Source organism: Rhodnius prolixus, unplaced genomic scaffold (assembly GCF_049639745.1).
Source record: "Rhodnius prolixus isolate KJV_2025 unplaced genomic scaffold, Rpr scaffold_2, whole genome shotgun sequence".
Lineage (NCBI taxonomy): Eukaryota > Metazoa > Arthropoda > Insecta > Hemiptera > Reduviidae > Rhodnius > Rhodnius prolixus.
The window spans coordinates 18,056,030-18,081,429 of NW_027411592.1; the positions used below are offsets into that span (position 1 = coordinate 18,056,030).

A 25,400-nucleotide genomic window follows, 5' to 3' on the forward strand; every position below is an offset into this window, starting at 1 on the left:
AAAAACTTGTTGAAAAATCGGTGTATTTTCTTATTTAATTACAATTTTTCTTATCCTATCAACCCTGCATTAAGAGAGCAATGCAGTTTCTTACTAAAGGATCTGCCTAGGTAAGTTGGGTAAAAAATATATATTTTTTTTTATCTATAAATTTAGATTGAAGTTAATACACTATTACTGGGAAGAACTCTGCGGCCGTTGTATACAATAAAATAGAACAGGCTAAAGCCTGGTTATTAAAATAATCACTTTACTGCTAGGAGAACATTTTTAGCAACTGTTCTCTGCTTTCCCAACTGATTTATGATCACACATTTGGCAAAATGGCCGCATGAGCGTATCTTTGAACTTTTTAAACATGTTGCCAAGATTATCGATCAATGAAAAAAGTAAGATCATCGTTTTTTTGAAAGGTTACGTGAGGAAATGGAAATATTAACAGATTAAATGAAACTGATTTGTGTAAAAAGTGAAATATTCGTACATATATGTCTTTTCCTGGTTTTAGTATGATTTGGGTTTCTATGAAAAGGAATATTACAAAATCATATTTATTCTAAACTTGAAGGAAACATTTAAAATAAAATAAAGCAACATTTGTATTGTAAAAAGTAATGAGAATATTAGTTCCAGTTGGGTTTCTCACCAAATTTACCTTGTAACTTCGTAATCGACCATTGATAACCAAAACAGAAACCAGAGTTTGCAAATATTCTAGTAATTAGCCTTCGTTAATTAAGCTTTGCCTAATTTTACTCAACATAGAATGCATTTTCAATTAGCAGAAAATGGTTAGAAAATAACAGAATGAATTTCACGTCATATAAAATTCTAAAATTTATTCCAAACAGTTGTAAGGTCTAAACCGTAAATGAAAAATTTTCTATTTGGCATTTTAACAACAGTAGAGACGTACAATAGATTGAAAGTTACACATAACACCTCAACTACTAGAAAACCTCGAATTTTTGAATTCAAGCAAAAGAGATTATTCTTTGTATGAGTGATACAACACCTAAAATAATTATCGGTGTCCAATAACTTTCAAAAGAAGAAAAACAATTAAGTTTTATAGAAAAACGTTAAGATACACGTCTACGTCAAGACGGAGTGTACAGAAATGCCGGTGCAAACTAAATTAAAAAAGTTCCTGGTACAAAAAAAATAAATAAATATAATAAAATTAATTAAAAAAGAAATTCCTATTTCAGCTTGAGCAAGATTTAGATTGACATTGACGGATATTTTCTAAGAGAAATGGAGGTTGCTTTTGATATTTCGGTGGTCTGGACTGTAACAGAAAAATTCACTAAAATGTTCACAATTGCGTATTTGAATGGTGGTGACCTAGACACGTTGACCCGGCAAATTATTTTCATCCTACTTCATGAAATCAATAAATCAAAACAAATCGTATTGAAGAACTAAAATATCAAGTACTTAAGAATTAAATATTTATTTTATAGAAATATGAATGTAATAAAACGCATTCTATTCCAAAAAAGAAATGTTATAATGCAAGTAGAATAAATTCTCAATGTAAATTTATTCTTACTGTCTTTATCAAATTTAGAAAAAATCAGGTAAAAAAGGCAAAATTAAAACCAAAATATTTAAATAGTAATTAAGCGTCTAACTTAAAAAAAGTATTAATGTAAGTTTATAAAGTTTTGGACATTAACACCTTTTAAATCTTGCTCTTAGCTAAAAACCCCAATACCCGACTTCACCAGTAAACCAAGAAAATCGCAATTTCTTTGCGAGACTATTCATTAGTTCTGTTAGATGTTATAATTTCCTTGTAAAGTGCCAAGTTCTCTATTTTTTCTTTTCTATTATTATATTTTTAACTATTTATACAATTAAACGTACAAAAAATCAATGGTAATTTATGTTATTCTTCTCTAATTCTCAGTGTTTTGGTGCACACATCTTTGTTGGCTAATTAGACTATGTGTTCAAGAGAAAATTTATAAAAAATAATAGCCAAATAAATAAATATGTCTCGAAACTGGTATCTTTGGATACAAAACAAGAGTTTATTATTTTCATTCCATTTACCTCTATCTAGGCTCAACATGAGATTAAAACCATAATGAAGATTATTTTACTGAAATTGTCTTTCGACTTCTTCTAACCAGCACGTACCTCGAAGGACCTTGGCTACCTTAAACAACTCTTTTGTCTCTGGTCAACCTTCTACCACCATTTATACAAGAAATTGAAATACTTTTTTCCTCGCCGAACCACCTAGAGCATATAAAGTCGCCAAATCTTCTAAATACTCTTCCAGGGCAATTCATAAATGTATTAAATTCGGATTACCTTTTCCACTAAGTTCTTCTACGTCTTAAGATGACCACTGTGAATGAAATTCCCAAACTCACGGTTTGCTTCGCCTTTTATACATCGCTTTCTTTATTACGGACGAAATCTTATTGTTTCTCGTCTTGTTCAATCCATGTTCTTGTCTAGTAATTCCTTGAACTATCACTTTTTACAGGCTTTGGCCTATCATTGAAATACAAAAGTCCTAAGGTTCAAAGGTACCAATCAGCCAAAAAATTTGATTGATGTTAGAATTACCAAAAAAAACCTATAGAGAATATGTGATTTGTAATTACATTGAATAGAATAAATTGTAATAATAATAAATGAACCACAGATACGATAAAGTAACGTAAGCAGTACAACTCTAATGTAAAAAGACCGGTGTCAAAACTGCACACAAAACTCAAAAGGCAATAACTCAAAACAAGTTTAATACTTATCATTTTTTAACATATTGTTTAAAACAACATTAGTCAGCAACATATTGGTTACAAAGCACTCAAAAAATCGATTGGATTTGTGAAATTACCAACCTTCAACTAAATAGCTAGGAAAACCTTTCTTCTAGAACTGATTCGTTTCTAACCTCAACTCGCCATACAAAATTTCATTCTTAAAAATTCGCTATAAATTCTGTAATTAATCAAAATAATATTTATCACCTAAGTTAGTTTTGTGACGCAGGTGATTAGCTTCTAAGTTGCCGGAGATTTGTTCTTGCGATCAAAATTTAAAATTCAAAATATTAATAAAAATTATCATTTCGTTTTCATGAAAACCCCACGAACTTACATTACGATTCAACAGTCATTATCAAAGCTTTCTTTTCCAGTTAATACCAACTTAATTGAAAGATGCGGTAGCCACAAATGAATCGCTCTTCAATTTTTAGATATTACTTGATAATTTACTCCATTTCATTAATATTATAACCAAATAACATTCGAAACTACTGTAAATGCCGTTTCAGTGTAGTTTGTATGATTGCTTAAATCGTAAAAAAAAGCAATGTAATTTTTTTTTTTTTTGCTTTTTCTCAAAATGTTTTATTATTATTAACACTAATAACAATAAAAGAAACTTCGAAAAATAATTTAAACGCGTTTCAGAAGAAACCTATTTTCTGGCAATACTTATAAACATTCAAACTTCTATAAATAATTATGAGAAAAATGTAACATGGACCGAATGGTCGGCACAATCATCAATGAACGAGAATTAGATTACTTAGAAAAATACTCTTTAGGTAGCCATTCTAAAGATGGCAGGATCAAGGCATTTTTAACTAAAATTAATTAAATAAAGCATTTACTCAATGGATAAATATTTATCTAAATACAATGACAATATCCAAGGTATAGGCATCAATTTGTACGATTTGGCAGCGGGAATACAATTACAAGTGTTTTAAAATTTGCCAATTATTAACATAAAAGTTTCTAAAATATAAAATTATTTTAATTGTTTATAAGAAATAAATGGGTTTCGAAAATAACGATCAGCGTTTGCGGAAGCAGAGCAATTTCTTATGTCACATTCACAAAATGTTTGTAACTTCCATCAGCAAAATTTCACGACCTTTCAAGTCCATACTTAAGACTTCATCATAACCGGATTAAATTTATTCATTATAACTAAAGAACATTTTAAAAGTGTTCATTACCTCTGGCTAAAATAGTGCTTATATAACCGTGAATTAGGGTCCTAATAACGGTCATTCAATAAGTGAATTATCTATCCTAAAATCGCGAAAAGAACTGAGAATGACTTCATTGATTGCATAAGAGGGGAAGCTCACAGCAGACCTACTACCCCAGGTATTGCGTGTGGAAGCAAGAAGGATGTATGTGTACAAAAAGTGCAGTGGTCGTTGTAAGAGGTAAGGAAGAAATAATTAAGGGCGTCAAGACAATAGGAGACAATGCATAGTTAAGAAAAAAGAAGGAAAATATATCTCAATTAAGTTTTATACTTCAAACTTTATTATTTTTGTTTTATTTCGCACGGGTATCTAAGAGAACCAAACCAGATCTTTGAGTGTTATACCTACAACTACCTGGCTAGAAGTTTCCTTCTAGGGGTTTCACTATTCAGTGTCTTTCTTCAACCTTAATGTGATTGATATTTTCCTCCATTGCCTTCTTTCCCGCAGCAAGATCATCATCAAGCTTTCCCACATTCCATCCTGCCAGATATTGCGAGGAATTTCTGGACCCCTCTTTCGATCTATTACCCATAATAAACTTTTTCTGTGATTTTTCATAGGCGATGCTTTTCAAATGACGTAACAGTGGAATTATTCTTTCGTTTTCTATACTTTCCAAAATATACTTTTTTTGAATACACCACTTCTCTAATCTCTACTTTAGAAGATCTGGTTATATTCTGATAATCCATTTCCAGCTTTCTATTCCTGTTGTCTTCTTTAATGAATCCAAATCTCTTCATCTTCCGCTTTTAAAAATATTCTGCTTTGTTTGTGGAAGCATTTTCCGGCTCTACTTGACAGAATCTGCATAGAAATAGTCTTTAAACCTTTACTTCTTTTAATTACTAGGTGGCGAAAATCCAACTACCTCAAGTAACAAGCAGTGATATTTAAAAGTTTTAAACCAGGTTCAGTATTTTTTTGATGGACTGGTGTTTGGTTTTCGTTAAGTTTATTTGAAGTTCCTGTTGCCATAATCGCCCTTTAATTTTCTTCAACTGATGAGCCTTACGTGCTATCATGTTAAATTATCATTCAATAAAAGTTAACATTTTGAAAAGGATTCTATTTAAGCGACTCCCATCCTCAGCACTTTGCGAAAACACAACTCCATGTCTTAAAACATTCACTGATATCACTGAAGATCTGTCCTTCAGATAATCCAAATGAGAATCCATTAAAGATTATTAAATTTGAAAAGTATTACTGTAAAATGTCCACTTAACATCTTTGCATTGAAATTCGTAATTCTAAAGCTTAGAAATTAACCAATCGAGTGAGTAAAAAAGATTTTTGAATTCATAGGTTTACAAAAAATTTAAAAAAAAACGCACTCTGTTTCTAATTCGAAGTCATAAAGTTTTCTAGCCGAAATCAAGTGTGCCATGGAATCGAAACAGTTGGGTTGAAAGGTGACTTAAAAAGGGTAAGATATTCATAAAAATTGAAGAGAACACTGATGTATCTAAAATCAATTTTCTATATTTAGAAGAAATTAAAAAAAACATTTGCTCTGTTTCAAATTCGAAGTCATAAAGTTTTCTAGCCGAAATCAAGTGTGCTATGGAATCGAAACAGTTGGGTTGAAAGGTGACTTAAAAAGGGTAAGATATTCATAAAAATTGAAGAGAACACTGATGTATCTAAAATCAATTTTCTATATTTAGAAGAAATTTAAAAAAACACTTGCTCTGTTTCAAATTCGAAGTCATAAAGTTTTCTAGCCGAAATCAAGTGTGCCATGGAATCGAAACAGTTGGGTTGAAAGGTGACTTAAAAAGGTTAAGATATTTATAAAAATTGAAGAGAACACTGATGTATCTAAAATCAATTTTCTATATTTAGAAGAAATTAAAAAAAACATTTGCTCTGTTTCAAATTCGAAGTCATAAAGTTTTCTAGCCGAAATCAAGTGTGCTATGGAATCGAAACTGTTGGGTTGAAAGGTGACTTAAAAAGGGTAAGATATTCATAAAAATTGAAGAGAACACTGATGTATCTAAAATCAATTTTCTATATTTAGAAGAAATTTAAAAAAACACTTGCTCTGTTTCAAATTCGAAGTCATAAAGTTTTCTAGCCGAAATCAAGTGTGCCATGGAATCGAAACAGTTGGGTTGAAAGGTGACTTAAAAAGGTTAAGATATTTATAAAAATTGAAGAGAACACTGATGTATCTAAAATCAATTTTCTATATTTAGAAGAAATTAAAAAAAACATTTGCTCTGTTTCAAATTCGAAGTCATAAAGTTTTCTAGCCGAAATCAAGTGTGCTATGGAATCGAAACTGTTGGGTTGAAAGGTGACTTAAAAAGGGTAAGATATTCATAAAAATTGAAGAGAACACTGATGTATCTAAAATCAATTTTCTATATTTAGAAGAAATTTAAAAAAACACTTGCTCTGTTTCAAATTCGAAGTCATAAAGTTTTCTAGCCGAAATCAAGTGTGCCATGGAATCGAAACAGTTGGGTTGAAAGGTGACTTAAAAAGGTTAAGATATTTATAAAAATTGAAGAGAACACTGATGTATCTAAAATCAATTTTCTATATTTAGAAGAAATTAAAAAAAAACACTTGCTCTGTTTCTAATTCGAAGTCATAAAGTTTTCTAGCCGAAATCAAGTGTGCTATGGAAAATATTTAAAACAAAAGCTCTCACCTTTATTTATACACTTCATTTTAACAGGCAATGTGTTAAGGACGTTAAGTAGACTACGTTTTTACAGAGGGTAACAATTTTGAAGATGGTGGAATAAGAAAATTGCTGCGCAGTTTATAGAGAAGATTTAAAACTTTTTATTATGTGCTAATGTCTCAGAAGCAGTTCAATAAAAAAGCAAAAGGGGAAATAACAGATTCTGGATTCGATACCTTACTTGATAACTATGAAGTCCACACCAATTTAACGACAAATAATAGTTCCGGATTTCTTAATGATTTACTGATCAATACCTATGCACTAAAAGCACCTTATTTGGTTTTTATCAAGACTCAATCAATACTTTAAAGAATCTTGCAGTGCATAAAAGTAAATTTGCCAGACTTTAACAACAGAAATTTACTTAGCAATATAGAGCATTGTTTTACAACTTTATAGTAATATGTTACTAATATAATGATTGCTTCAAAACTACAAAAATGAAAGAAAAGAAAATTTCAATTTCAAAAAATAGTTTCCCAGCAGTAGTTTAAGAGAGCTTCAATGAATGAAAGAGGTAAAAAAACAAGACAAAATGGAGATGTTTTTAAAAACTAGAAAGACATCTGGAAGGCTCAATATGCTTTTTACTTTTAAAGCCAATCAAAGCTAAAAAGACACAGTTCTGGCATTATTTTGGACTAAGCGTCGTATCCACTTATTTTGTGATCAAGTACCCATACTTATATTGAGTTGCATCAATGCAGCATATGCAGTAACTTAATTAAATTTGTCTTAAAAGACTTTCAGAAATTTTTCACGAAAGCAACATTCTCGCAAAATTTGCGGAAGCAACTGGCATTTTTTGTTCGGATAAAATAGCAATACAGAAGAAAATTTTTAAAACTGTATAAAATAGTTCAAGTTATCCCAAAATAGATGAAATGCTTACTTACTTTCCTTAACTGAGACAAAGTGGCCATTCAACAGAATAGTACAAATGAAAATCAAAATAGAAAACTTCCTTAAAATAAAAATCAATTCATATAATTTCCGTCCAATTATAAAAAAAATACATATAATTTATTTATAAAAGAGAAAAGAAAATATGTATTTAGTAAAATAGAATAAAAAATAATATATTTCTAAGATAAATAACTTAATTAATATATAATATAATAGGCCGATTCACACCAAGTGCCAGTTATTTTATAAAAATGGTAAAATTGTCACTTAACACCAAATAGGATGATTCTTGGTTGCATTGAAACGTCTCCATATTCTCATTAATGACTTAGCAAAAAAGCTTACATGAAAATCCAAAACCTTGCGTCAAGAATAACAAAGTATGAATGGAAAAAGTGGGGGAAAATATAAATCTTCAAGATTCGTTTTTATTCAGACAGTAATGGGTGCAAACCACACCAACATTGCTGGCGGAAATTTGGCAAGACAAAGGCGGCAGGTTTGGCAATTTAACGCGAGAATAGGTAGGACATAGCAATAAAGTTGGTAAAGCATTCAAAGAATCTGTGAACTAAATTTAGTGTGATATTTAAGTTATCCTAATGCTAAGAGGATTTTACTTGTGGCGATTAAAACGGTTATAAGGATTACTTTCTGTTCAAATAATGTAATTTGAGTTAAAGCTCCTTAAGAAAATGGAGAACAAGTGTTTAAGTCCTCGAATTTGGGAAAAATATCAATTTGGCAGTGGGTTGTCTCAAAATTATAATTGGCGCGGCATTACGAGAGCACAAAACTGTATGAAGAACATAGCATGTTTAAAGAATTGCTGGTATTTGCTGACTAACAAAAACGAAATTAAAAAGAAAAACAAAAATGGCAATAACTATTGCTACTTTTTGCTTATTAAAAATACAATTGTTTTGGTTAGAATTATTTATTATTTAGTTTGTTAGTGAAATAGATAAGTAGAAGCGGTGTCGATTAGAATTTCGAAATGTACTAAATCTTTCTAAATTTCTGGCATAACAACATAACCCTTGCTTTCAACAGATCTGCCAAACTTCTTAAAAATGAAACATAAGCTTGAAGCTAGTATCAATTTTGTATTATTCACCTACTTATGACGTACAATTTACTTTGATGGCAACATTAAATTAGTCTGGATTTAATTGAATTCCGACCCTTAATTTTGATGTGGTTCAAAGAAGAGAAATGGTAATTTTACTAGCTTATTAGGGGGACCAAACTTATGTGTTGCCACCTTGCGGCGTCATTGAGAACCAAAACAAACTTCCTGCTCTGATGATCTCATTCTTTTGTGCAAAAAGTAGGATATACTCTACCCCAGAAAAGAAATTAAACGTTAAAAAATCTGCTTCTTAAAGCGAACTGAAAATCCCTTATTCTCCGCTAAAATAATAAATGAAAATTTAAAGTACAACCAGTGTTAAATATAAATCTGGTGGAAATTGTTCTTTAAATTTTCCGTAGGGAATTTCAATCTAAAGTTGTGGATCACCATTTAGATTAAACTCAGTACTTCCCTTGTAATCGAGTAATGGTTAAAGTTATAAAGTCGTATGGATTGTTGGCTACTTCAGCAAACCTTTGTTGGTTCCAGCCTTAAGTTCGGATGTAATTTGTTTGTGTTCATCACTCTGCAACGGATGACGTCCTCATTTCTCTGACTAAAAGTCAGCTGCTAACGAGTCATACTATCCCCGCTTCGAAACTCAAACAAAATGAAACTTTCTAACAATATTTGTAAACCTAAAAACAATGTTAAATTAAAATCAACTTACCTGAGTTGGTAATACAATAAGTGCAACACATATCATTATCACCATGTACAATTGTGACGGCCATATATCAGGTACGAAGTCTCCATAGCCAACCGTGCTGAAAGTGACCACAACGTAGTATGTTGACTGGAACAAATTGAGATGTCTGTGTCCGGCTCTTTGGAAGTGTTGAATACCACAAACACTGTTAACAATTTTAAGAAAATTATAAGCAATAAAATACAAAAAGGCAAAATAAAAACATGGATATTAGTATTCACATAAAGAGAAGGTCAAATAGAAGACAATCTTTGGTGGGCTAATGAAGTTCCCATCATTTTTTGCAAATGAAGTCTGAAGTATCTCGTCTATGAATAATGTAATAAATGGAAATTGATTAGTTATTGGTTTGTGATGATATTGTGAATTTACAAAGATATTATCTAACTAAATTTCTGTGTATGTATTTCAGCAGTTTCATATTGTTGAAACTGATTGTGCAATAGGAAAATCGTCACACTAATAGAAACGAGGGGTCGAAAATTAATGTGTCCTCGACTTCCCAAAGAGTGATATACCGGAGAGAATAAAAAGTAAAGGAGATAAATCCAATGCTAGCGTAAGCTACAAGTATAATAATAATTATAATACCACAAAAAGCTGTACAGTTCAAAGAGATTTGAGGAAAGCGCAAAAGAGAATAGCCCAGGAAGCATAAACATTGTTAATAAGCGTGCACTTCCCTCCCCATCAAAGAGAAACAATGATGATTTTTCATTTTTCAGAAATGCTAGCAATTTGGCTGTCACAGTTTGATTATTGCCCTAAACTCCCATCAAATGAGATAACGTAATAATGACCATTGTTCCGATTGGAACAAAGGATTTGACAGGACTTCTCGAATTTCCACCTGTCCCTTGCTAATCGTACTTAACCAAAATTATACTTCGAACAGAAAAACAGAAACTGATATGAACGGTACTATTATATATACATATAACATACAAGGTTTTAGAAGGCATTAGGTATAGTTTACATGATTAGACGACGTTCCAACAAATAAATATTTCTGTAATGAAATGATCTCTAAACAATTTTTTTTTTTTAAATAAAAAGCAGCTACAGTTTTTGTCGACGTAATGTATTTTTGAATTACTAAAAAATTGTTTACATAAAATTCTTTTTCTCCTGGGTTTCGGCAAACATTGTGGATACAATGAATATGAATAATATACAAACAAACAAAAAATTTGTAAATATATTCGTAAAATAACAGATTGAAAATAAAATTATTTATAATCTAAATACTGAAGTTAGCTGGTAGTGCTGGACAGTATCGTTAATTCTGTCCGTCTAGCGCACTTGTTATTGCATCTCTGACCGGTTACGAACTCTCATCCATCATGAGAGCTAGACTAATCAATTTGGTGAAGATTTCCGTCTCACGCCACACTTGCTGAGTGATTAATAAAAAAAAAAGCGTGCAACAATGGATAAAATTAAATATGTTCAACTTATTATTAGTATTAAAGAATGCTGTATTGTTCGTAGACTTCAAACATAGCATCAATCGCCGAGTAGCGCTAGCGGACCTTAGAAGGTTAGGAACATCAAGAAAATTGGTCCGGTTGGTGAATTTAACCTGGAGAGATACAGGTGGTCAGGTCAAAGTACAGAACTCGCTGTCTGAGAGCTTCCCCATTGAAAAGGGATTGAGACAAGGCGACCCGCTTTCTCCCTTGATATTCAACATACTTACTTACTTACTTCCCTGGTGCTAAGGCCCGGGTCGGGCCTTGACCTCCAATAGAAATCGACCCCAATCGTCCCTATCCAAGGCCTTAGACCGCCAATTCCGAGCGCCCAACCTGGTTGCATCCCTTCCAACCTGGTCTATCCATCGAGCTTTCGGGCGTCCAACCTTTCTAGTACCGATGACATTGATGTTCAATACTTTCTTCGGCATTCTGCCGTTTTCCATTTTCAGGACATGTCATACCCATCGGAGCCTATTAACGCGGATTAATTGCACTGCCGTAGTATCATCAAATTTATCGTAGAGCTCTTGATTATGCCTCCTTCTCCATTCACCATTAACTTGAACTGGTTCGTAAATACGTCTTAAAATTTTTCTTTCAAAAACGGCAATTTTTTGCTCGTCCACTTTTTTAAGTGTCCAGCATTCCGAACCATAAGTCAATATTGGCCGAACTAAAGTTTTATATAAAGTAGTCTTGGTTTTTTGTGAGATTAGTCTGGTACTAAAATGTTTGGTAAGTCCGTAATAACATCTACTAGCTGACGCTATTCTCTTTTCAATTTCTTTTGAGAGGTTATTTTCGGCATTTACATAAGTACCCAGATACACAAAACCCTGAACTATTTCTAACTTAAAATTTTCAATTTGTAGGTAAGGAGTAGAGCACCTACTTCCGACTACCATATACTTGGTCTTTTTTTTTTCATTTGATATTCAACATATGCCTGGAAATGGCCATAAGAGCCGTAAGGATAAACCAGGGGGGCACCACATACAACAGGATGACCCAACACTTGACATATGCGGATGATGTGTCAATTGCTGCTACGTCAAGGGCAGCATTAGGAGGAGCATTTGAAGAGTTTGAACAAGCGGCAAAAAAGCGAGGCCTGGAGATAAACCAAGAGATGACAAAGCTTATGCGTACCTCAAGGCTCCAGAGTCAACGAGAAGAGAATGTTCAGATACTAAAGTGTACCTTCTCCACATGCGACAAATTCAAATACCTTGGCTCCGTACTGACAGCAAATTGTGACATAACCGCTGAAATAAAAGGAAGAGTAACTGCCGGAAACAGATGTCTGTATGCGTTACAAAACGTTTTGCGGTTTAAGAATTTGTCACGTCCGGTGAAAATTATTATTTATAAAACTAATGCCTTATTAATAAGGCCGGTAGTGAGGTAGCGAGACTTGGGCAATGACACAAGAATGTGAGAATATGCTGAGGATTTGGGAGCGAAAAGTATTGCGGAAAATGTACGGCCCGGTGTACATTGACGGTGAATGGAGGCTCCGAAAGAACGAAGAACTCAAGAAACTATACGGAGAACCCGGACATAGTTTCTTGTATCACAATAAGGTAGGCTGAGGTGACTCGGCCATGTTGAACGGATGCTCCATCACCGAGTTCCTAAAAAAGTACTATATGAACACCCGTGGGGCGCAAGACGTAGGAAGTCGTCCCAGGATAGGGTGGTTGGATGACGCAGAAAGAGATCTGCAAAAGGTAGGTATTAGGAGATAGCGCCTAAAAGCAGAAGATAGGGAAGAGTGGCACTCTCTCTTAAATGAAGTCCAGGTACTATTATAGGACTGTAGCACCATGAGAAGAAGTATTATGAAACAGCCCTTGAAGTAGTGTGCATTTCAATCATTTACATTTCAAAATGAAATTTTTATAGTTGTTTCAAATAACCATTTGCACACATCTAGTTCTGATCACTGCCAAGATTCTGGTTGGAAATTTTAGCAGAGTAAAACTGTAAAACTACTATGAAAATTTGTAAATGATGGCCGAATTTTAACCATCAACGCTTTCACATTATAAACCTCCAGAGAAATGATAATAGAGTAAAAAAGAAAGAGAATCTCATAATCCTTGATTTTCGTTCTCAGAGATCCAAAAAAAAAAACAGCAGCGTAGAGAAAATGTGGTAGTTCCATAGTAAACAGGACCAGAAGACGCCACATAAAATGTTATGAACCATGGACTAATTAAAAAGAACATTATACCTCTCCTCTCTCTTTCTTTCCTAAAGTTTAATCTTAGAAGTTGAGAAGCCAATTCAATTAAGAATGAAGTGAAATGCAGACCAAACATCAGTTTCATAGCTCATCCTGTGCGGGCTTCCTTTTTTATCTCTGATGATGGAGAAAGATATAAAACTAGTTAGATACTCCAAAAATTTCTTTTGTGAAAGATAAGTATAGAAATCACAAAAGTTAAAAATGGTGTATGGAAATTATTTGATTATTCACGTGCTCAATCAATGGCACTGCTTTAATTTTTTGTTCGCCTTTCAATAAACTTCTTATTACAATTATTAAAACAGCCGCAATATAAAATAAAATCAGTATTTAAAACTAAAGAATAGTTTTGGTGGTAGATGGAGTTTGACTAATTCTTCAGAATAACACTTAACTGGGCACTAATAAAATCTAGCCGAAATAGGAGCTAACTTATCTTAAAACTTAAATCACCGTCAGCCTTTCGGATGGAGGAGAAAACTGATTTCTGACAAACAGAAAGTTTAATTAATTGTTTAATTAATTAATTAAATGCTCACTATTAAAAAATACGTTCAAAAAGTATGACTTAAGTACAATAAAATTACATCATTTTATAAGTGGACCCACAATAAAAGTCACAAATCTTTTCCGATTAAAAACATTTTTTCTCTGAATTTCGCTAACAATAAGAGAACATCTTTCAGGAAGTGAAAATATCAGCAATTTAATTTTGCGTAATCGCAGTACGGATCCCTCCATCCGGTTGAAAAGACAGCCTTTCTTATTTAAGTCTGATAATCAATTACAATACACTATACACCGATCTTATAAAAATTAAAATATTTGAACAGAAAATTTTTATTGGCACTGGCCAGAGAAAATCGTTTACTGAGAGCAATCTCTTCAAGTTTCGGATACTTTAGGGAGCTTCTAAATATGAGTGATAAAATGACATTACAAGATTATTTTAGACACAAGCAGTGTAAAAGATTTAGAAATCTGAGAATCAGAATTTTAAATCAAGTATTAATGAAGGGGCTGCACCATCACGCCTCCAATGTATACTATATAAGCCTATTTCTCCTGAAATAATTATTACTACAATAAAATGATGCATGAAGAACAATATATACACACACCTTACAAATTAATAGATGATCTCGAGGTTTTTTCATAGTAATAAAACATTAGTGTTAGAGATAATGAACATTAAACAACGAGATCCAAATATTCAAGTTATGAAACTGGCGAGTAACAATCACTCATTGAACGGACTTTCTTGCAACTTACTCTTACTGTAATACTAACTTACAAATCTTCTTCTTACTATGTGTTTAACACTTCAATATAAATCGAGAAGATTGCACGCAGAAGTTTCTCGTTAAGGCTAATATATTTATCAAACTTTTTCAGATAGCATTTTCTTCGGTCTTATTGTTTTATTGCAACTTAATCCATTAAATCATTTCCAAAATATTTCTTTCTAGAAAATGTTTGGAAATAAATAAATACTACAGGTTAATGTATTATAACAAAAGGTTTTTAGACGTCATCCAGCCATCTCCGGAAAATTTTAAATACAATTTTCTAAAAAGGAAATTCTAGCATTTTAATGAGATACGATATTTTATAGTTACAGAACAGCAAACCGTTAAGAAAGTCATTAGAGAGACATTTAAGATTGGAGTGTTCGTAAGAAATCAATTTTAAGAGCGTAGGATTCAAATTTAGAGAAGAGCCTACACAATAGGTACTCATAAAAGTGAAGCTTAAAGAAAATAGTTGAAGCCATTTTCGAGACAAAACAAAAAGCAATCTTAAAATCTTAAAAGACGGAAACGTTTAAAAAGTTTCAGTTTCTTTCAGTTTTGGAATTTCCCAACCAAAACGAGCAGCTCCTGGCAAAAAAAAACTTCGAAAAGGTTTTCTGGAAGCCTTAAAATCTTCCTCTCGAATAAATAATGCGCTATTTTACTGTAATGCTCAGGTGTCAGATTTGCAAATGGTGCCTGATGAAATTAGTCCTCATGGAGTTTGAAGCTGTAAGAAAAATCAACGGATAAAATATTTAACGATGAAGGGAAACAGTTCCTAAGTTTTCGAGAAGAGAATTGTTTATGCATAATTAATGGTAGAAATTACGAAGACAGGGATGGGGCATTGAACTTATCTACCCTGTTAGGGACCTCACAGACCATATTCCCAAAACATTAACTGTAAATGAAATGAAATGCCAGATGAACCCAGAAATAACATAATACGATACTTTAACCAATTTGTAAAATGTCAGAAAGAAACATATTATACAGAACTGTTAAATTCTAAAATCTCACACACAATTTCACAGATAATACGCAAATCAAGAGCTAAATTGCAAGTTTACAAGACCATTATCCGACCGGTAGTTACCTATGGCTGTAAAACATGGGTATTGACCAAGGATAATGAGCATCTTCTAAATATTTGGGAAAGAAAGATTTTAAGAAGGATATATGGTCCCTTAAATATAAATAATATTTGGAAGATCAGAACTAACAATGAGCTACGTGACTTATATGGCGAAACAGATCTGGTTTGTTTCATTAAAGCCGCCAGATTAAGATGGTTAGGGCACGTAGGATGCCCGAAACGAGAATTCCGAAAACATTGTTATATGGAAATCCAGAGGGCAGAAGAAAAAGAGCACGTCCTCGCTTAAGATGGCTGGACGATGTCGAAACCGACATCAGAAGGCTTGGAGTCAGAAGATGGAGGCTCCGTGCTTTGGACAGGGACGAGTGGAATGCTGTGCTGAAGGAGGCTAAGATTCTTACAGGACCGTAGCGCCCTATAGTAAGTAAGTAAGTACGCTTCTTAAAGTAGGTTCGAACCACTTTACCCTTCTCTGCGATTAAACAAGAAAAAAGTCACAAACTTGCAGGTCGTTAGGGTGGCACATTTTAACTGTGATGTTGAAATGTGCCCCCTCTCCTTCCATAAAAGAAAATATAATATCCAACACTTTTTGCAAGCAGACTTTTGTAAATACTAGATTTAAGAATGGAATTCCAGATGTTAATATGGACTAACAATACTTACACCTTGTCCACTACAATATTTGCACAATACGCTTCCAAATATGCAACACCTTACAAAATATAACATTGCTCAATTCTGACTTTACAAACAATGAAAACGAAGGGAAACTTTGACAATTATACAGCAGGTCTACCACAAAATATGGAGAAAATTACCAATCATAAATGTTTTAAATATTTGGCGAGAAATTAAAACTGTTCAAAGGTGCCCCCTCTCCCTACCGAAAGGTAATCTCTAGTTACAGAATAAGATGAACTATGACCTATGGACAAACACTAGATTCGAGGAAACCAAAATAGATATTTAAGGTACCATGGATATGATGACGGTATAACCAATATCATCATCAATATGAGAAAGTAAAATCAATTGCCTGCTTTTTGCACCAAAGATAAATAGAAACGAAGAAAGGAAGAACAGCTGTACGAGAAGTATAAGATTATGAAGTTTTATGGTACTCAAACAATCTAAAGAGTCGTGACATGCTTTTCTCAAATAAATTTAGACAGAAAAAAATAAATTCTAAAGAACTAAAAACAGAAGAAATCAGCTTCTTTACCTAGTGAACACAAGGCATAGTAATGTTGCTGAAAGAATCATCAACTGTTGAGATAAGGCTGATTGAGATTTCTGCATGGCTCTGTGCAAATCGTTCTGAAAGAAAATAAATATAACAATTAGCTTTATAAATTCAATTTTTTTATTTATATATAATAAACTATTACAACATTTATTAGAACTTTTGGATAGTCTGGAATTTAGTTAAATTAATATCTAAGAAAGCAATGAATAATAGAAGGATCAGTAGCTCCATTACACTGACTGCTGCCTTAGTGCTAGTGAAGGTGACTGGGATGTGGAGCGTGTTCCCAGTTTCATGGAGCAAGCATAGAGGGCGTGCTTTCGACTTTGAAGCCGATGCCTTGCGATACCGAAAAAACTTTAAAAACAAAAAAATTAAGAAAAGCTAGAGCATTTTTTTTTGATAAACTTTCTGTGTAGAAATTACTGTAAAACATTTTAACACCTTTGATTTTATCCGTCGAAAGTGCGCATTTTTCTTGTATACTTGACTGGTTTTGGACATTACTCTGTCATCAGAGATAGATTAAAACAGGTTAGTGTAGTGATTTTGTAGTCGAAGTTTCACCTACATTACCGTCTCGCACTATATTTGCTGGCAACTGGTCATCTAGTCCTAATTAGGTATTTATAGCATAGTGTCCTAGGTTGAAATTATAATTCCGAAATTAAAAGTTTTCATATAACTTTATGAAATCTAATTTGTAAGATTCTAATTAATACAGTATTTAATTCGTATTAAAAGAAAAACAAATAGAGCTCTACAAGCTAAAATCTTTGATAAGTTATTTGAATATGTAGTTAAAGTCATTAAACTTTAAAATATAGTTCAAACTGCCATGTACGAGTACTTGCCCTGTTTTATGGAAGCTTGAAGACAAATTTTATTTACTATATTTTCAATGGAAGGACTCCCATTTCAAAATAAAAATAATTTATTTTTCATTAAGATCCAACAATAATAGAAAAATCGAAATATTCTTTCTATTTCATTACATTTATATTCCATTGCACGTTTATTAAGGCTAAAACAATAAAGAATCAAAGACTTAGGAAAATTTGATGATCAATTTCATTTCTGTATATTTGAGAGGAACTCTATTTGTAAATCTTGTTTCCCTCATCAGAAAACCAGCTACTAGTTAATATGGACATTATGGATTACAGTTCATCTCCAAAAAAGATAATTTTCACTGAAATCTGCTAAAACGTTTTAATTAAACCAATCAACAACTATTAGTGCTCAGAAATACTTGTATCTTCTTTCTTAACGTATACTTGGAATGTAGAAAATATAACAAAATAACGAAATAGAATTGTAAATGGTTAAGTACTTACGAACATATTCTCTAACGATTTCTTCGCCAGCCAACAGTTGAGGAACACTGGAATGAAGAGGTTTCTGCATGGCGGATAAGCAATCTGTATTACAAACAAACCAAGTACATCTACTTTAAGATAAATAAATAAGTATGAAGAAAATACATGAATACATTGAGAGAGTACCTAAAAATGCTTACATTAATCTTATTAAAAACATATTTTGTGATTTGTAATAATTATTACAATACATACTAGGTTTCATGTAAGTAATGATCTAGATGGCAATTACCATTAGTTGCAGAAAAGGTCGCAGGGCAACCGGAGGCACAGTGGTCCAGAATTACGTTTTGAAAAATACAGAGTTCTGTATCTTTTGTTTATCTCCTTCGTGAATCAGGAATAAACAAGGGTTCATTAATGTGTAAAAGAACACTATTACCGAGAATTGAGCACAACATTCTCACAACGTGTGACATTTAGGGTTCATCACTGGGATTAATTGATCAGTCATAGGAAAAAATCTCAATTAAATTATAATAAAGAAAAAAAAATTGGAACTAATTAAGAAATGAAGGTAATAAATATATGAACAATTCGAACTCACAGACCGTCTTTTATCACAGTTACATAATGGAAGTTCCTTGAACTTAAGAATTTGTACGGAAAAATCGTCAAAATACTTCTTCGTTCAACTGATTTTCGATATCCATGGAATAACTTAAATATTTAATCACAGCTCTTACCACCAATCCATGGGTTTTTTAATAATTGATTACAACAATGTAAATAGGTAAGACCGCCACTACACCGACGAAGCTAGTATAATACCATGTTGCGATGACCATGTCGAATGTTTACTACGTTGTGCGGATATAGTCGAACAACTCCTCGAGAAATAGGATTCCTTTAAGGAAAGGTAGCCAGCTTGCATTTAATTCGAAAAGCGTGATTAGAGAGCCGGTAATCCAATTCTCGAAAACCATTTTCCATAAATCCGTGCAGCATCCAGCGTTTAAGACATTGTGCGCAGAAATTTCAACGCTGCTGAAGAGTGCTTTCCTGAAGATTGAAGCCAATTGCTGGTGACTGGATTTGGTGGTCAATGCGGGTAAAACAAAAAATCTTCTCCATCAACCTAATATTAAAAGAGCCACTCAGCGTAATGAAATACAGATTTAAAAAAGGCGCTGAGTTCGTTTATCTGCGATCTCTAGCAACGGAAGATAGTAACCTATCGAGCAAATTGGTAGGAGATTGATTCAAGGACAATTGAAATAGGTTTTAATATTAAATTTAGAATTAAATTACTAAATAGGGGAATTATTTAAATTGTGTAGAAGCAGAGCATAGTTTTTATTCGGTGGATTGTCTAGTACCATAATCAGGGAAAATCAAAAAAGTCTGTAAAAAATTAAAATAGAAATTTTGGCTACTTAAAACTCAGGTAAACAGAAAAAAATCTTTATTTAATATCATTCAAACTGTTAAATGATATAAAAAGAAAATATTTATATCGGTGACCATTAAGTGGCACGCACATCTTGTAGATATTCGTATTACTAATTATCGATATCATGCAAACTTCAGCTCCAAACGCACAAATCGATTACCACCACTTTTTGAATTTATTTGCTATTCACAATCTACAAAAAGAATAAAACGTAATAAGTGAATATGATACAAGAAGACTTGAGTGGATCAGCTTGAGGAAAGTTGCCATCCGGTAACACTCGCTGGAGTGAAATATCTTAAAGTGTCCAAGCACTTGGTACAATCATCGCTTTTTATTGTACATTTATAATAAATTTTCCAAACAATAACTAACACCATTAAGCGATAAAAAACAAAAATTGTTTGCCATTGAATAATAAATAATTTATTTTAGAAACATTTTGATTAATGTAAATCGTCGCAATAATTAAATTCAAATTCAGTACCAGGCGCTGAATAAACATTGTAAATTTATTTGAATTTTTATTATAACCGGAATTATTAAAAACAATGTGCATTATTTAATTGCATTTCTCCACTTTTTGTTTTATGGAGTTTTATCGAGTTGTTCAGTGTGAACGGCGGGCTTAAATATCGCTTTAATTTTATCTGCACTAAGCTCATCATTTACATGATACTATAGCCCGATGGTCTCTAGCTGTTTATACATGGGGGTGTAAAACAGATTTAGAGGCCATTAGTGCAAAACGCACTATTCATAACCCTTTTTTTCCCATATTCTAAGACTTGAAACATCAGCAGCGTTAGTACAACAGAGTCTAGGAAATGGTATTTAAAGTATAACACAATTTTTTTCTCTGCAAAAGTTGAGTTCAAATCTTAAACCAACCTAATTTACCCCTTTTATTTAATCATCGCCCGTGAAACATTATTTTTAAACTATCCTGGATGTTCCTGTAAAGAGTTTTAAATATATACTGAACGTGTAATCCGTGTAAATATATGTATAAGTAAATTGGCTCTTTACTCCGTTAACAAATAAAGTGTAGAATTACGAGTTTTATTTTTTATTTTTATTTTTTTTTATCTACGCCACCCGTAAGTCACGGCAGTTCTGCCATTCGACGTCGGGCTTCCCAGTACACTAATGCTTTTTTCCTGTAGATATCGTCTGATAAGATAAGACTTCTTACGTCCTCGATAGAAGGACTCACGTCAAGGTGTCCGGAGGACATGTCTTCTCTTCCACACAGAGTGCAGGTCGGGTCCACCGCCAACCCAATGCGACATAGGTGGGCCTGCAAATAATCATGACCCGTGAGCAGTCTGAAGCAGGCCACGCCATCCCTTCTTGTCAGATTAGGTGGAACTCGTCCACCTGATTCAACCAATACTTGCCATCGTTTTCCATCCGTTTTTGCTTTTTGTCTGCACTTCACTTCTGATCGAAGACAAGCAGCAGTTATCCTTTTAAAAGCGTGCATAGAGATCGGTTGCTCAGGTTGATCCATTTGCGCACCTCTTTTTGCCAATTCATCGGCTCTCTCGTTTCCAAGCAGCCCACAGTGTCCTGGAATCCATTGGAGCGCTATTGTCTTATTGCTTTTATTGGCAGCTTCAATCGCTGCTCTGCATTTCGCTATGACTGCCGACTCTGCATAGCTCGCTCCAGCTATAGCTAGAATCGCAGCACGCGAGTCAACAAAGACCACAACACGGCTCCAAGGACCCCACTTCACTTTGTCAAGGGCTAATAGTATTCCGGCAAGCTCGCCATCATAATTAGTGGATACTTTCCCCACAGGTGCTGATATTTGAAAGGCTTCAGAGTACACACCGGCTCCTGCATTATATCTTGCTTCTAGGGCTGAACCGTCTGTGTAGACATGAAACCAATCGGGTGAAGGGTAACGAGTTTTATTGCAGCTATCAGTGAGGCATTTTGACAAGGTTCAACTTCTAAATAAGAAATTAAAAAAAAAAATTAAATCTGCGGCATCCACTCAGAATGGTTTTCTTGTTGCCCAATACACATTTTGAACAACAGTACAGTTATTCATAAATTCTTATAATTGTGAATAGGTTGAAATATGAATGTAATGCAAATATATCACGGTTCGCCTAGAACGATTTTAATTGAAACGGGAAAAACGTTTTTTTTTTTTGCATTGTTAAGCCTAATGAATGGAAAAACAATACAGTTTTTTGCAAAACCAATGCATGCATTTTAAAGCTGAGGGAATTTCCGACAGATTGATGTATTTTATAAATGATAAAAATTCATTTAATGAAACTTTTTGTTACTAAGCCCTGCTTAGTGAAACTTAAAAAATTATTTGGGCTCTTTTAATCCAAAAAGTTTCATTAAATGAATTTGAATTGGAAATTTTCACTTTTTCAGTGTATAAATATTGTATTTTGCAGGAATTTTTCTCATTTCTGAAAAGTCCCATTCCCTTCCACAAAAAAACGATGATTTATTTCTTAAGTAACCCTTGCTTTTGCCTTATTTTGCTCAAAAATGTCTTTTTTATTGATTTTGAATGTCGAAATTTCATTTTTATCATTTATAAAATACATCAATCTGTCGGAAAATCCCTCAGCTTCAAAATGCATGCATTGGTTTTGCCAAAAAACTGTACTGTTTTTCCATTCATCAGGCTTAACAATGCAAAAAAAAGCCGCTTTTCCCGTTATTTGACCTGAAAAATAAAAAAAAAATAAAAAAATCCGCAACGTAAACCGATTTGGTTTTCAGTGGATTTTGGTTAGTTTTGACCCAAATAATAAGGAGAAAGAAAAATTTTCCATGTTGGTGAACTTTTCAATTTGAGTGAGTGTTGGATGCCTTGGCGAAAGAAGCTATCACTTCGGGGATAGCCTTCTTCTCAGAGCCATATTTGGCAGCCGATATCAAAAATCTGGTCCGGCGAAGTAACTATTCGCTGTGACAAGAGGAATACGACAGAAGCAAAACCGTTAATACTTTAATTTTACTCTGCCATACAGCCCTCTATTCCAATCAAACCCTGGTACTATGGCACGTTAAGTGCAAATAGAACATTCTATACAGCTATAGTCCGATTAAGATTGAACCATAATCGAACTCCAAGCCAATCTATTCCGCATTGGGGTTCTCCCTGATAAGCAGTGCACTAGTGGGGAGGAAGCAGAAACTGATTCCAACCACTTAATTTTAGCTAGCCCTCAAAGGAGGAGTAAAGGCTGGGACATTCTTTGGAAAGCCATATTGGAAAATAAGTTGGAACTACCGACTAATTTAGAACAGATTTTGACAAAAGCTAACCTGATAACACTTGAGGCAATTGTAAACCATATAAGAAATAATCAAATCATAATATAATTAATTAGTTAGCTACAAAACAATTAAATATACCCCCACAGCGTATTAATGGTCAATCTGCACGCACAGAAGGCCAAAATAAAATAAAAAATTAAGAGCATATTTAAGTAATGATAATTTTGGTAATTAAAAATTACTGGAATTGTTTCTGTTAATTTCCATTCAATACCTTTTTATGTGACTTGATTCTTGGACGGACCTTCAGGCAGCAAAATGTTGAAAGTGCAGTATAAAGTTATGGCCAATTTTTTTTGCAGGCGGGGCTTTACACTGATTAGGTGTCGTAGGCAGACGTGGAAGCACATACTTTGGAGTTCATTATCAATTATTTAATCAATGTGCCACGTTAATTAATCACCATATGTCCTGATGATGACTTAGACCCTAAAATCGTAAGTTAGCAAAAATATAGCCGAAATTGTTGATAATTTCTCTATTATCTTGGATGGATCAGTCAGCATAAAAAAAGATGAACAGTACTCTAAAAGAAACGACATAATATGTAATATTTGCGATACTATATTATTGCAAACATAACGTTAGCATGATTTGTTTACATTTTACATGCTATTCAAATCAACTTAAGACTTTTTTATGTCTAAAAAAAGACAGATAAAAACCCGATTCTGCCTGCTATTACACATCGTTAGTGTCCGGAGTAATTAACAAGGTGATTCTGCCAAAACAAATGTGATTTAACAATGAAATTCTGAAATAGTTTTGTCTTTATTTACAATTTTCTGGAATTGATATTAATTTGAACTGATTATGGATTGTTTTAAAGTAAACATTTGAGGCCCCTTTAATCGCTCTTTATTTTCTTGAAAATCTGAATTAATGCAATCAACAGGCAAGAACATTTCTTTCAAATAATACTTCCCAGTACAACTTTCAAGTGGTATTAATGTTCATTTATAAATCTATAGAGAAATAAGCCAACTGCCAACTTTCTGCAACGTTCGTATTAAAACAAATATTAGGCAATTAAAAGACACAAGGTGACACAACCCCGACAACTTCTTCATTACCTTTCTTAATTCAGCGGTAATCTGAATAATCAGGTGTTCTTTTTGAAACACGCCCACAGCGCAACTAAGTCTATGATCTTGTTTCCAATCCTCTCAGACCAGTCCTTTGTTTTGTGTGACTGGCAAAGAATGACCGCGCGAGGAAAAGTCATGGTTAATATAAATACATTTCCTTTTGTTTTCCATTTTATTTTAAAACGTAAAGAAATAAAATACCTTTTATTGTAAATTATTTTAGAATTTAATGGGTCATTCAAAAGAGAAGAAGAGAAATATTAAATTATTTACAATATGTCTAAAAAATGTTTTTAAATGGAAATTTTCTTCTTTACTCGGAAAAATCTTCTTTACTCCTCATATACAATCCTCTCCACCTTTGCTGACGATTATGCAATCTTATCTCCTCATTCCGATTCCTCTTATCGCTACACGAGCTCTACAAACACACATCAACCACTTACAGGAATGGTTTTTCAAATGGAGAATCAAAACCAACGTTACGAAGTCAAAGTGAATAGTATTTACTCTCAGACGGAAAATCCTATCTCCCATCATCTTGAACCAAACTCCTATAACAACTGCGGACAAAGTACGCTACTTTGGACTGCACCTAGACAAACGGTTGACATGGAATCCCCATACTAGACTGAAAAGACAAGAAACTTACCAACGCTACCAACTTCTCGCCAGACTACTTGACAAACGTTCGAAACTTAACCTACATAACAAAAGACTCTTATATCTACAGTTACTGCGACCCAGTTGGTCATACGGCATCGAAGTATGGGGATCGACTAAGCGTTCTAACTCACTACTCCTCCAGACATTACAGTCAAAAATACTTCGAAAACTTCTTAACGCTCCGTTCTATGTATCTAACCTCACTATCCATAATGACCTCAAAATCCCTTTCATTACAGATCTTGCTAATGACACTCGTTTTCTCAAATTTCATTCCTCTACAGCAGCTCATCCTAACCCTCTCATAGAACACCTGTCTTCCTCCACATTACCAGGTAATCCTCTAAGGAGATTGAGAAGAAGATGGCCTCGTGATCTACTCTTATCGTGAGAGCAAAGCACGTTACTGGAGTGGCACCACTGGGTGCCTTCTCCACTCATGATTTTCTTTTATTTTTTTTTACCATACTTGCTTGTTGCAACAACCGTTGCAGTGGTAAATTCCAATAAAAGATTAAAAAAAAAAAAAAAAAAATGGAAATTAGAAATGTATTTGTATATTTGTATAAACACATATAATAGAGAAAAACATAATTAGAAGTGACTGCTGCATTAGTGTTATAAATACAAAAAAAAAAAAAAACTTCGCTCAATTTGCAACCATAGATCTTTGACAAAGAAACCTAATTAG

General features: G+C 33.2%; 1 protein-coding gene across 15 annotated transcripts in view; it reads right to left on the bottom strand.

Moving 5' to 3' along the window:
* Positions 1 to 25,400, bottom strand: part of SLO2 (slowpoke 2) — a 508,183-nt gene that overhangs the window by 65,884 nt on the left and 416,899 nt on the right. For all 15 annotated transcript variants that reach the window (XM_074118329.1, XM_074118338.1, XM_074118335.1 and 12 more), the window contains 3 exons: positions 18,200 to 18,283; positions 16,839 to 16,933; positions 9,452 to 9,635 (listed from right to left, as the gene is read on the bottom strand). In XM_074118329.1, coding sequence (XP_073974430.1) covers positions 9,452 to 9,635; positions 16,839 to 16,933; positions 18,200 to 18,283 — 363 coding nt within the window. The remainder of the gene's footprint in view (positions 1 to 9,451; positions 9,636 to 16,838; positions 16,934 to 18,199; positions 18,284 to 25,400) is intronic.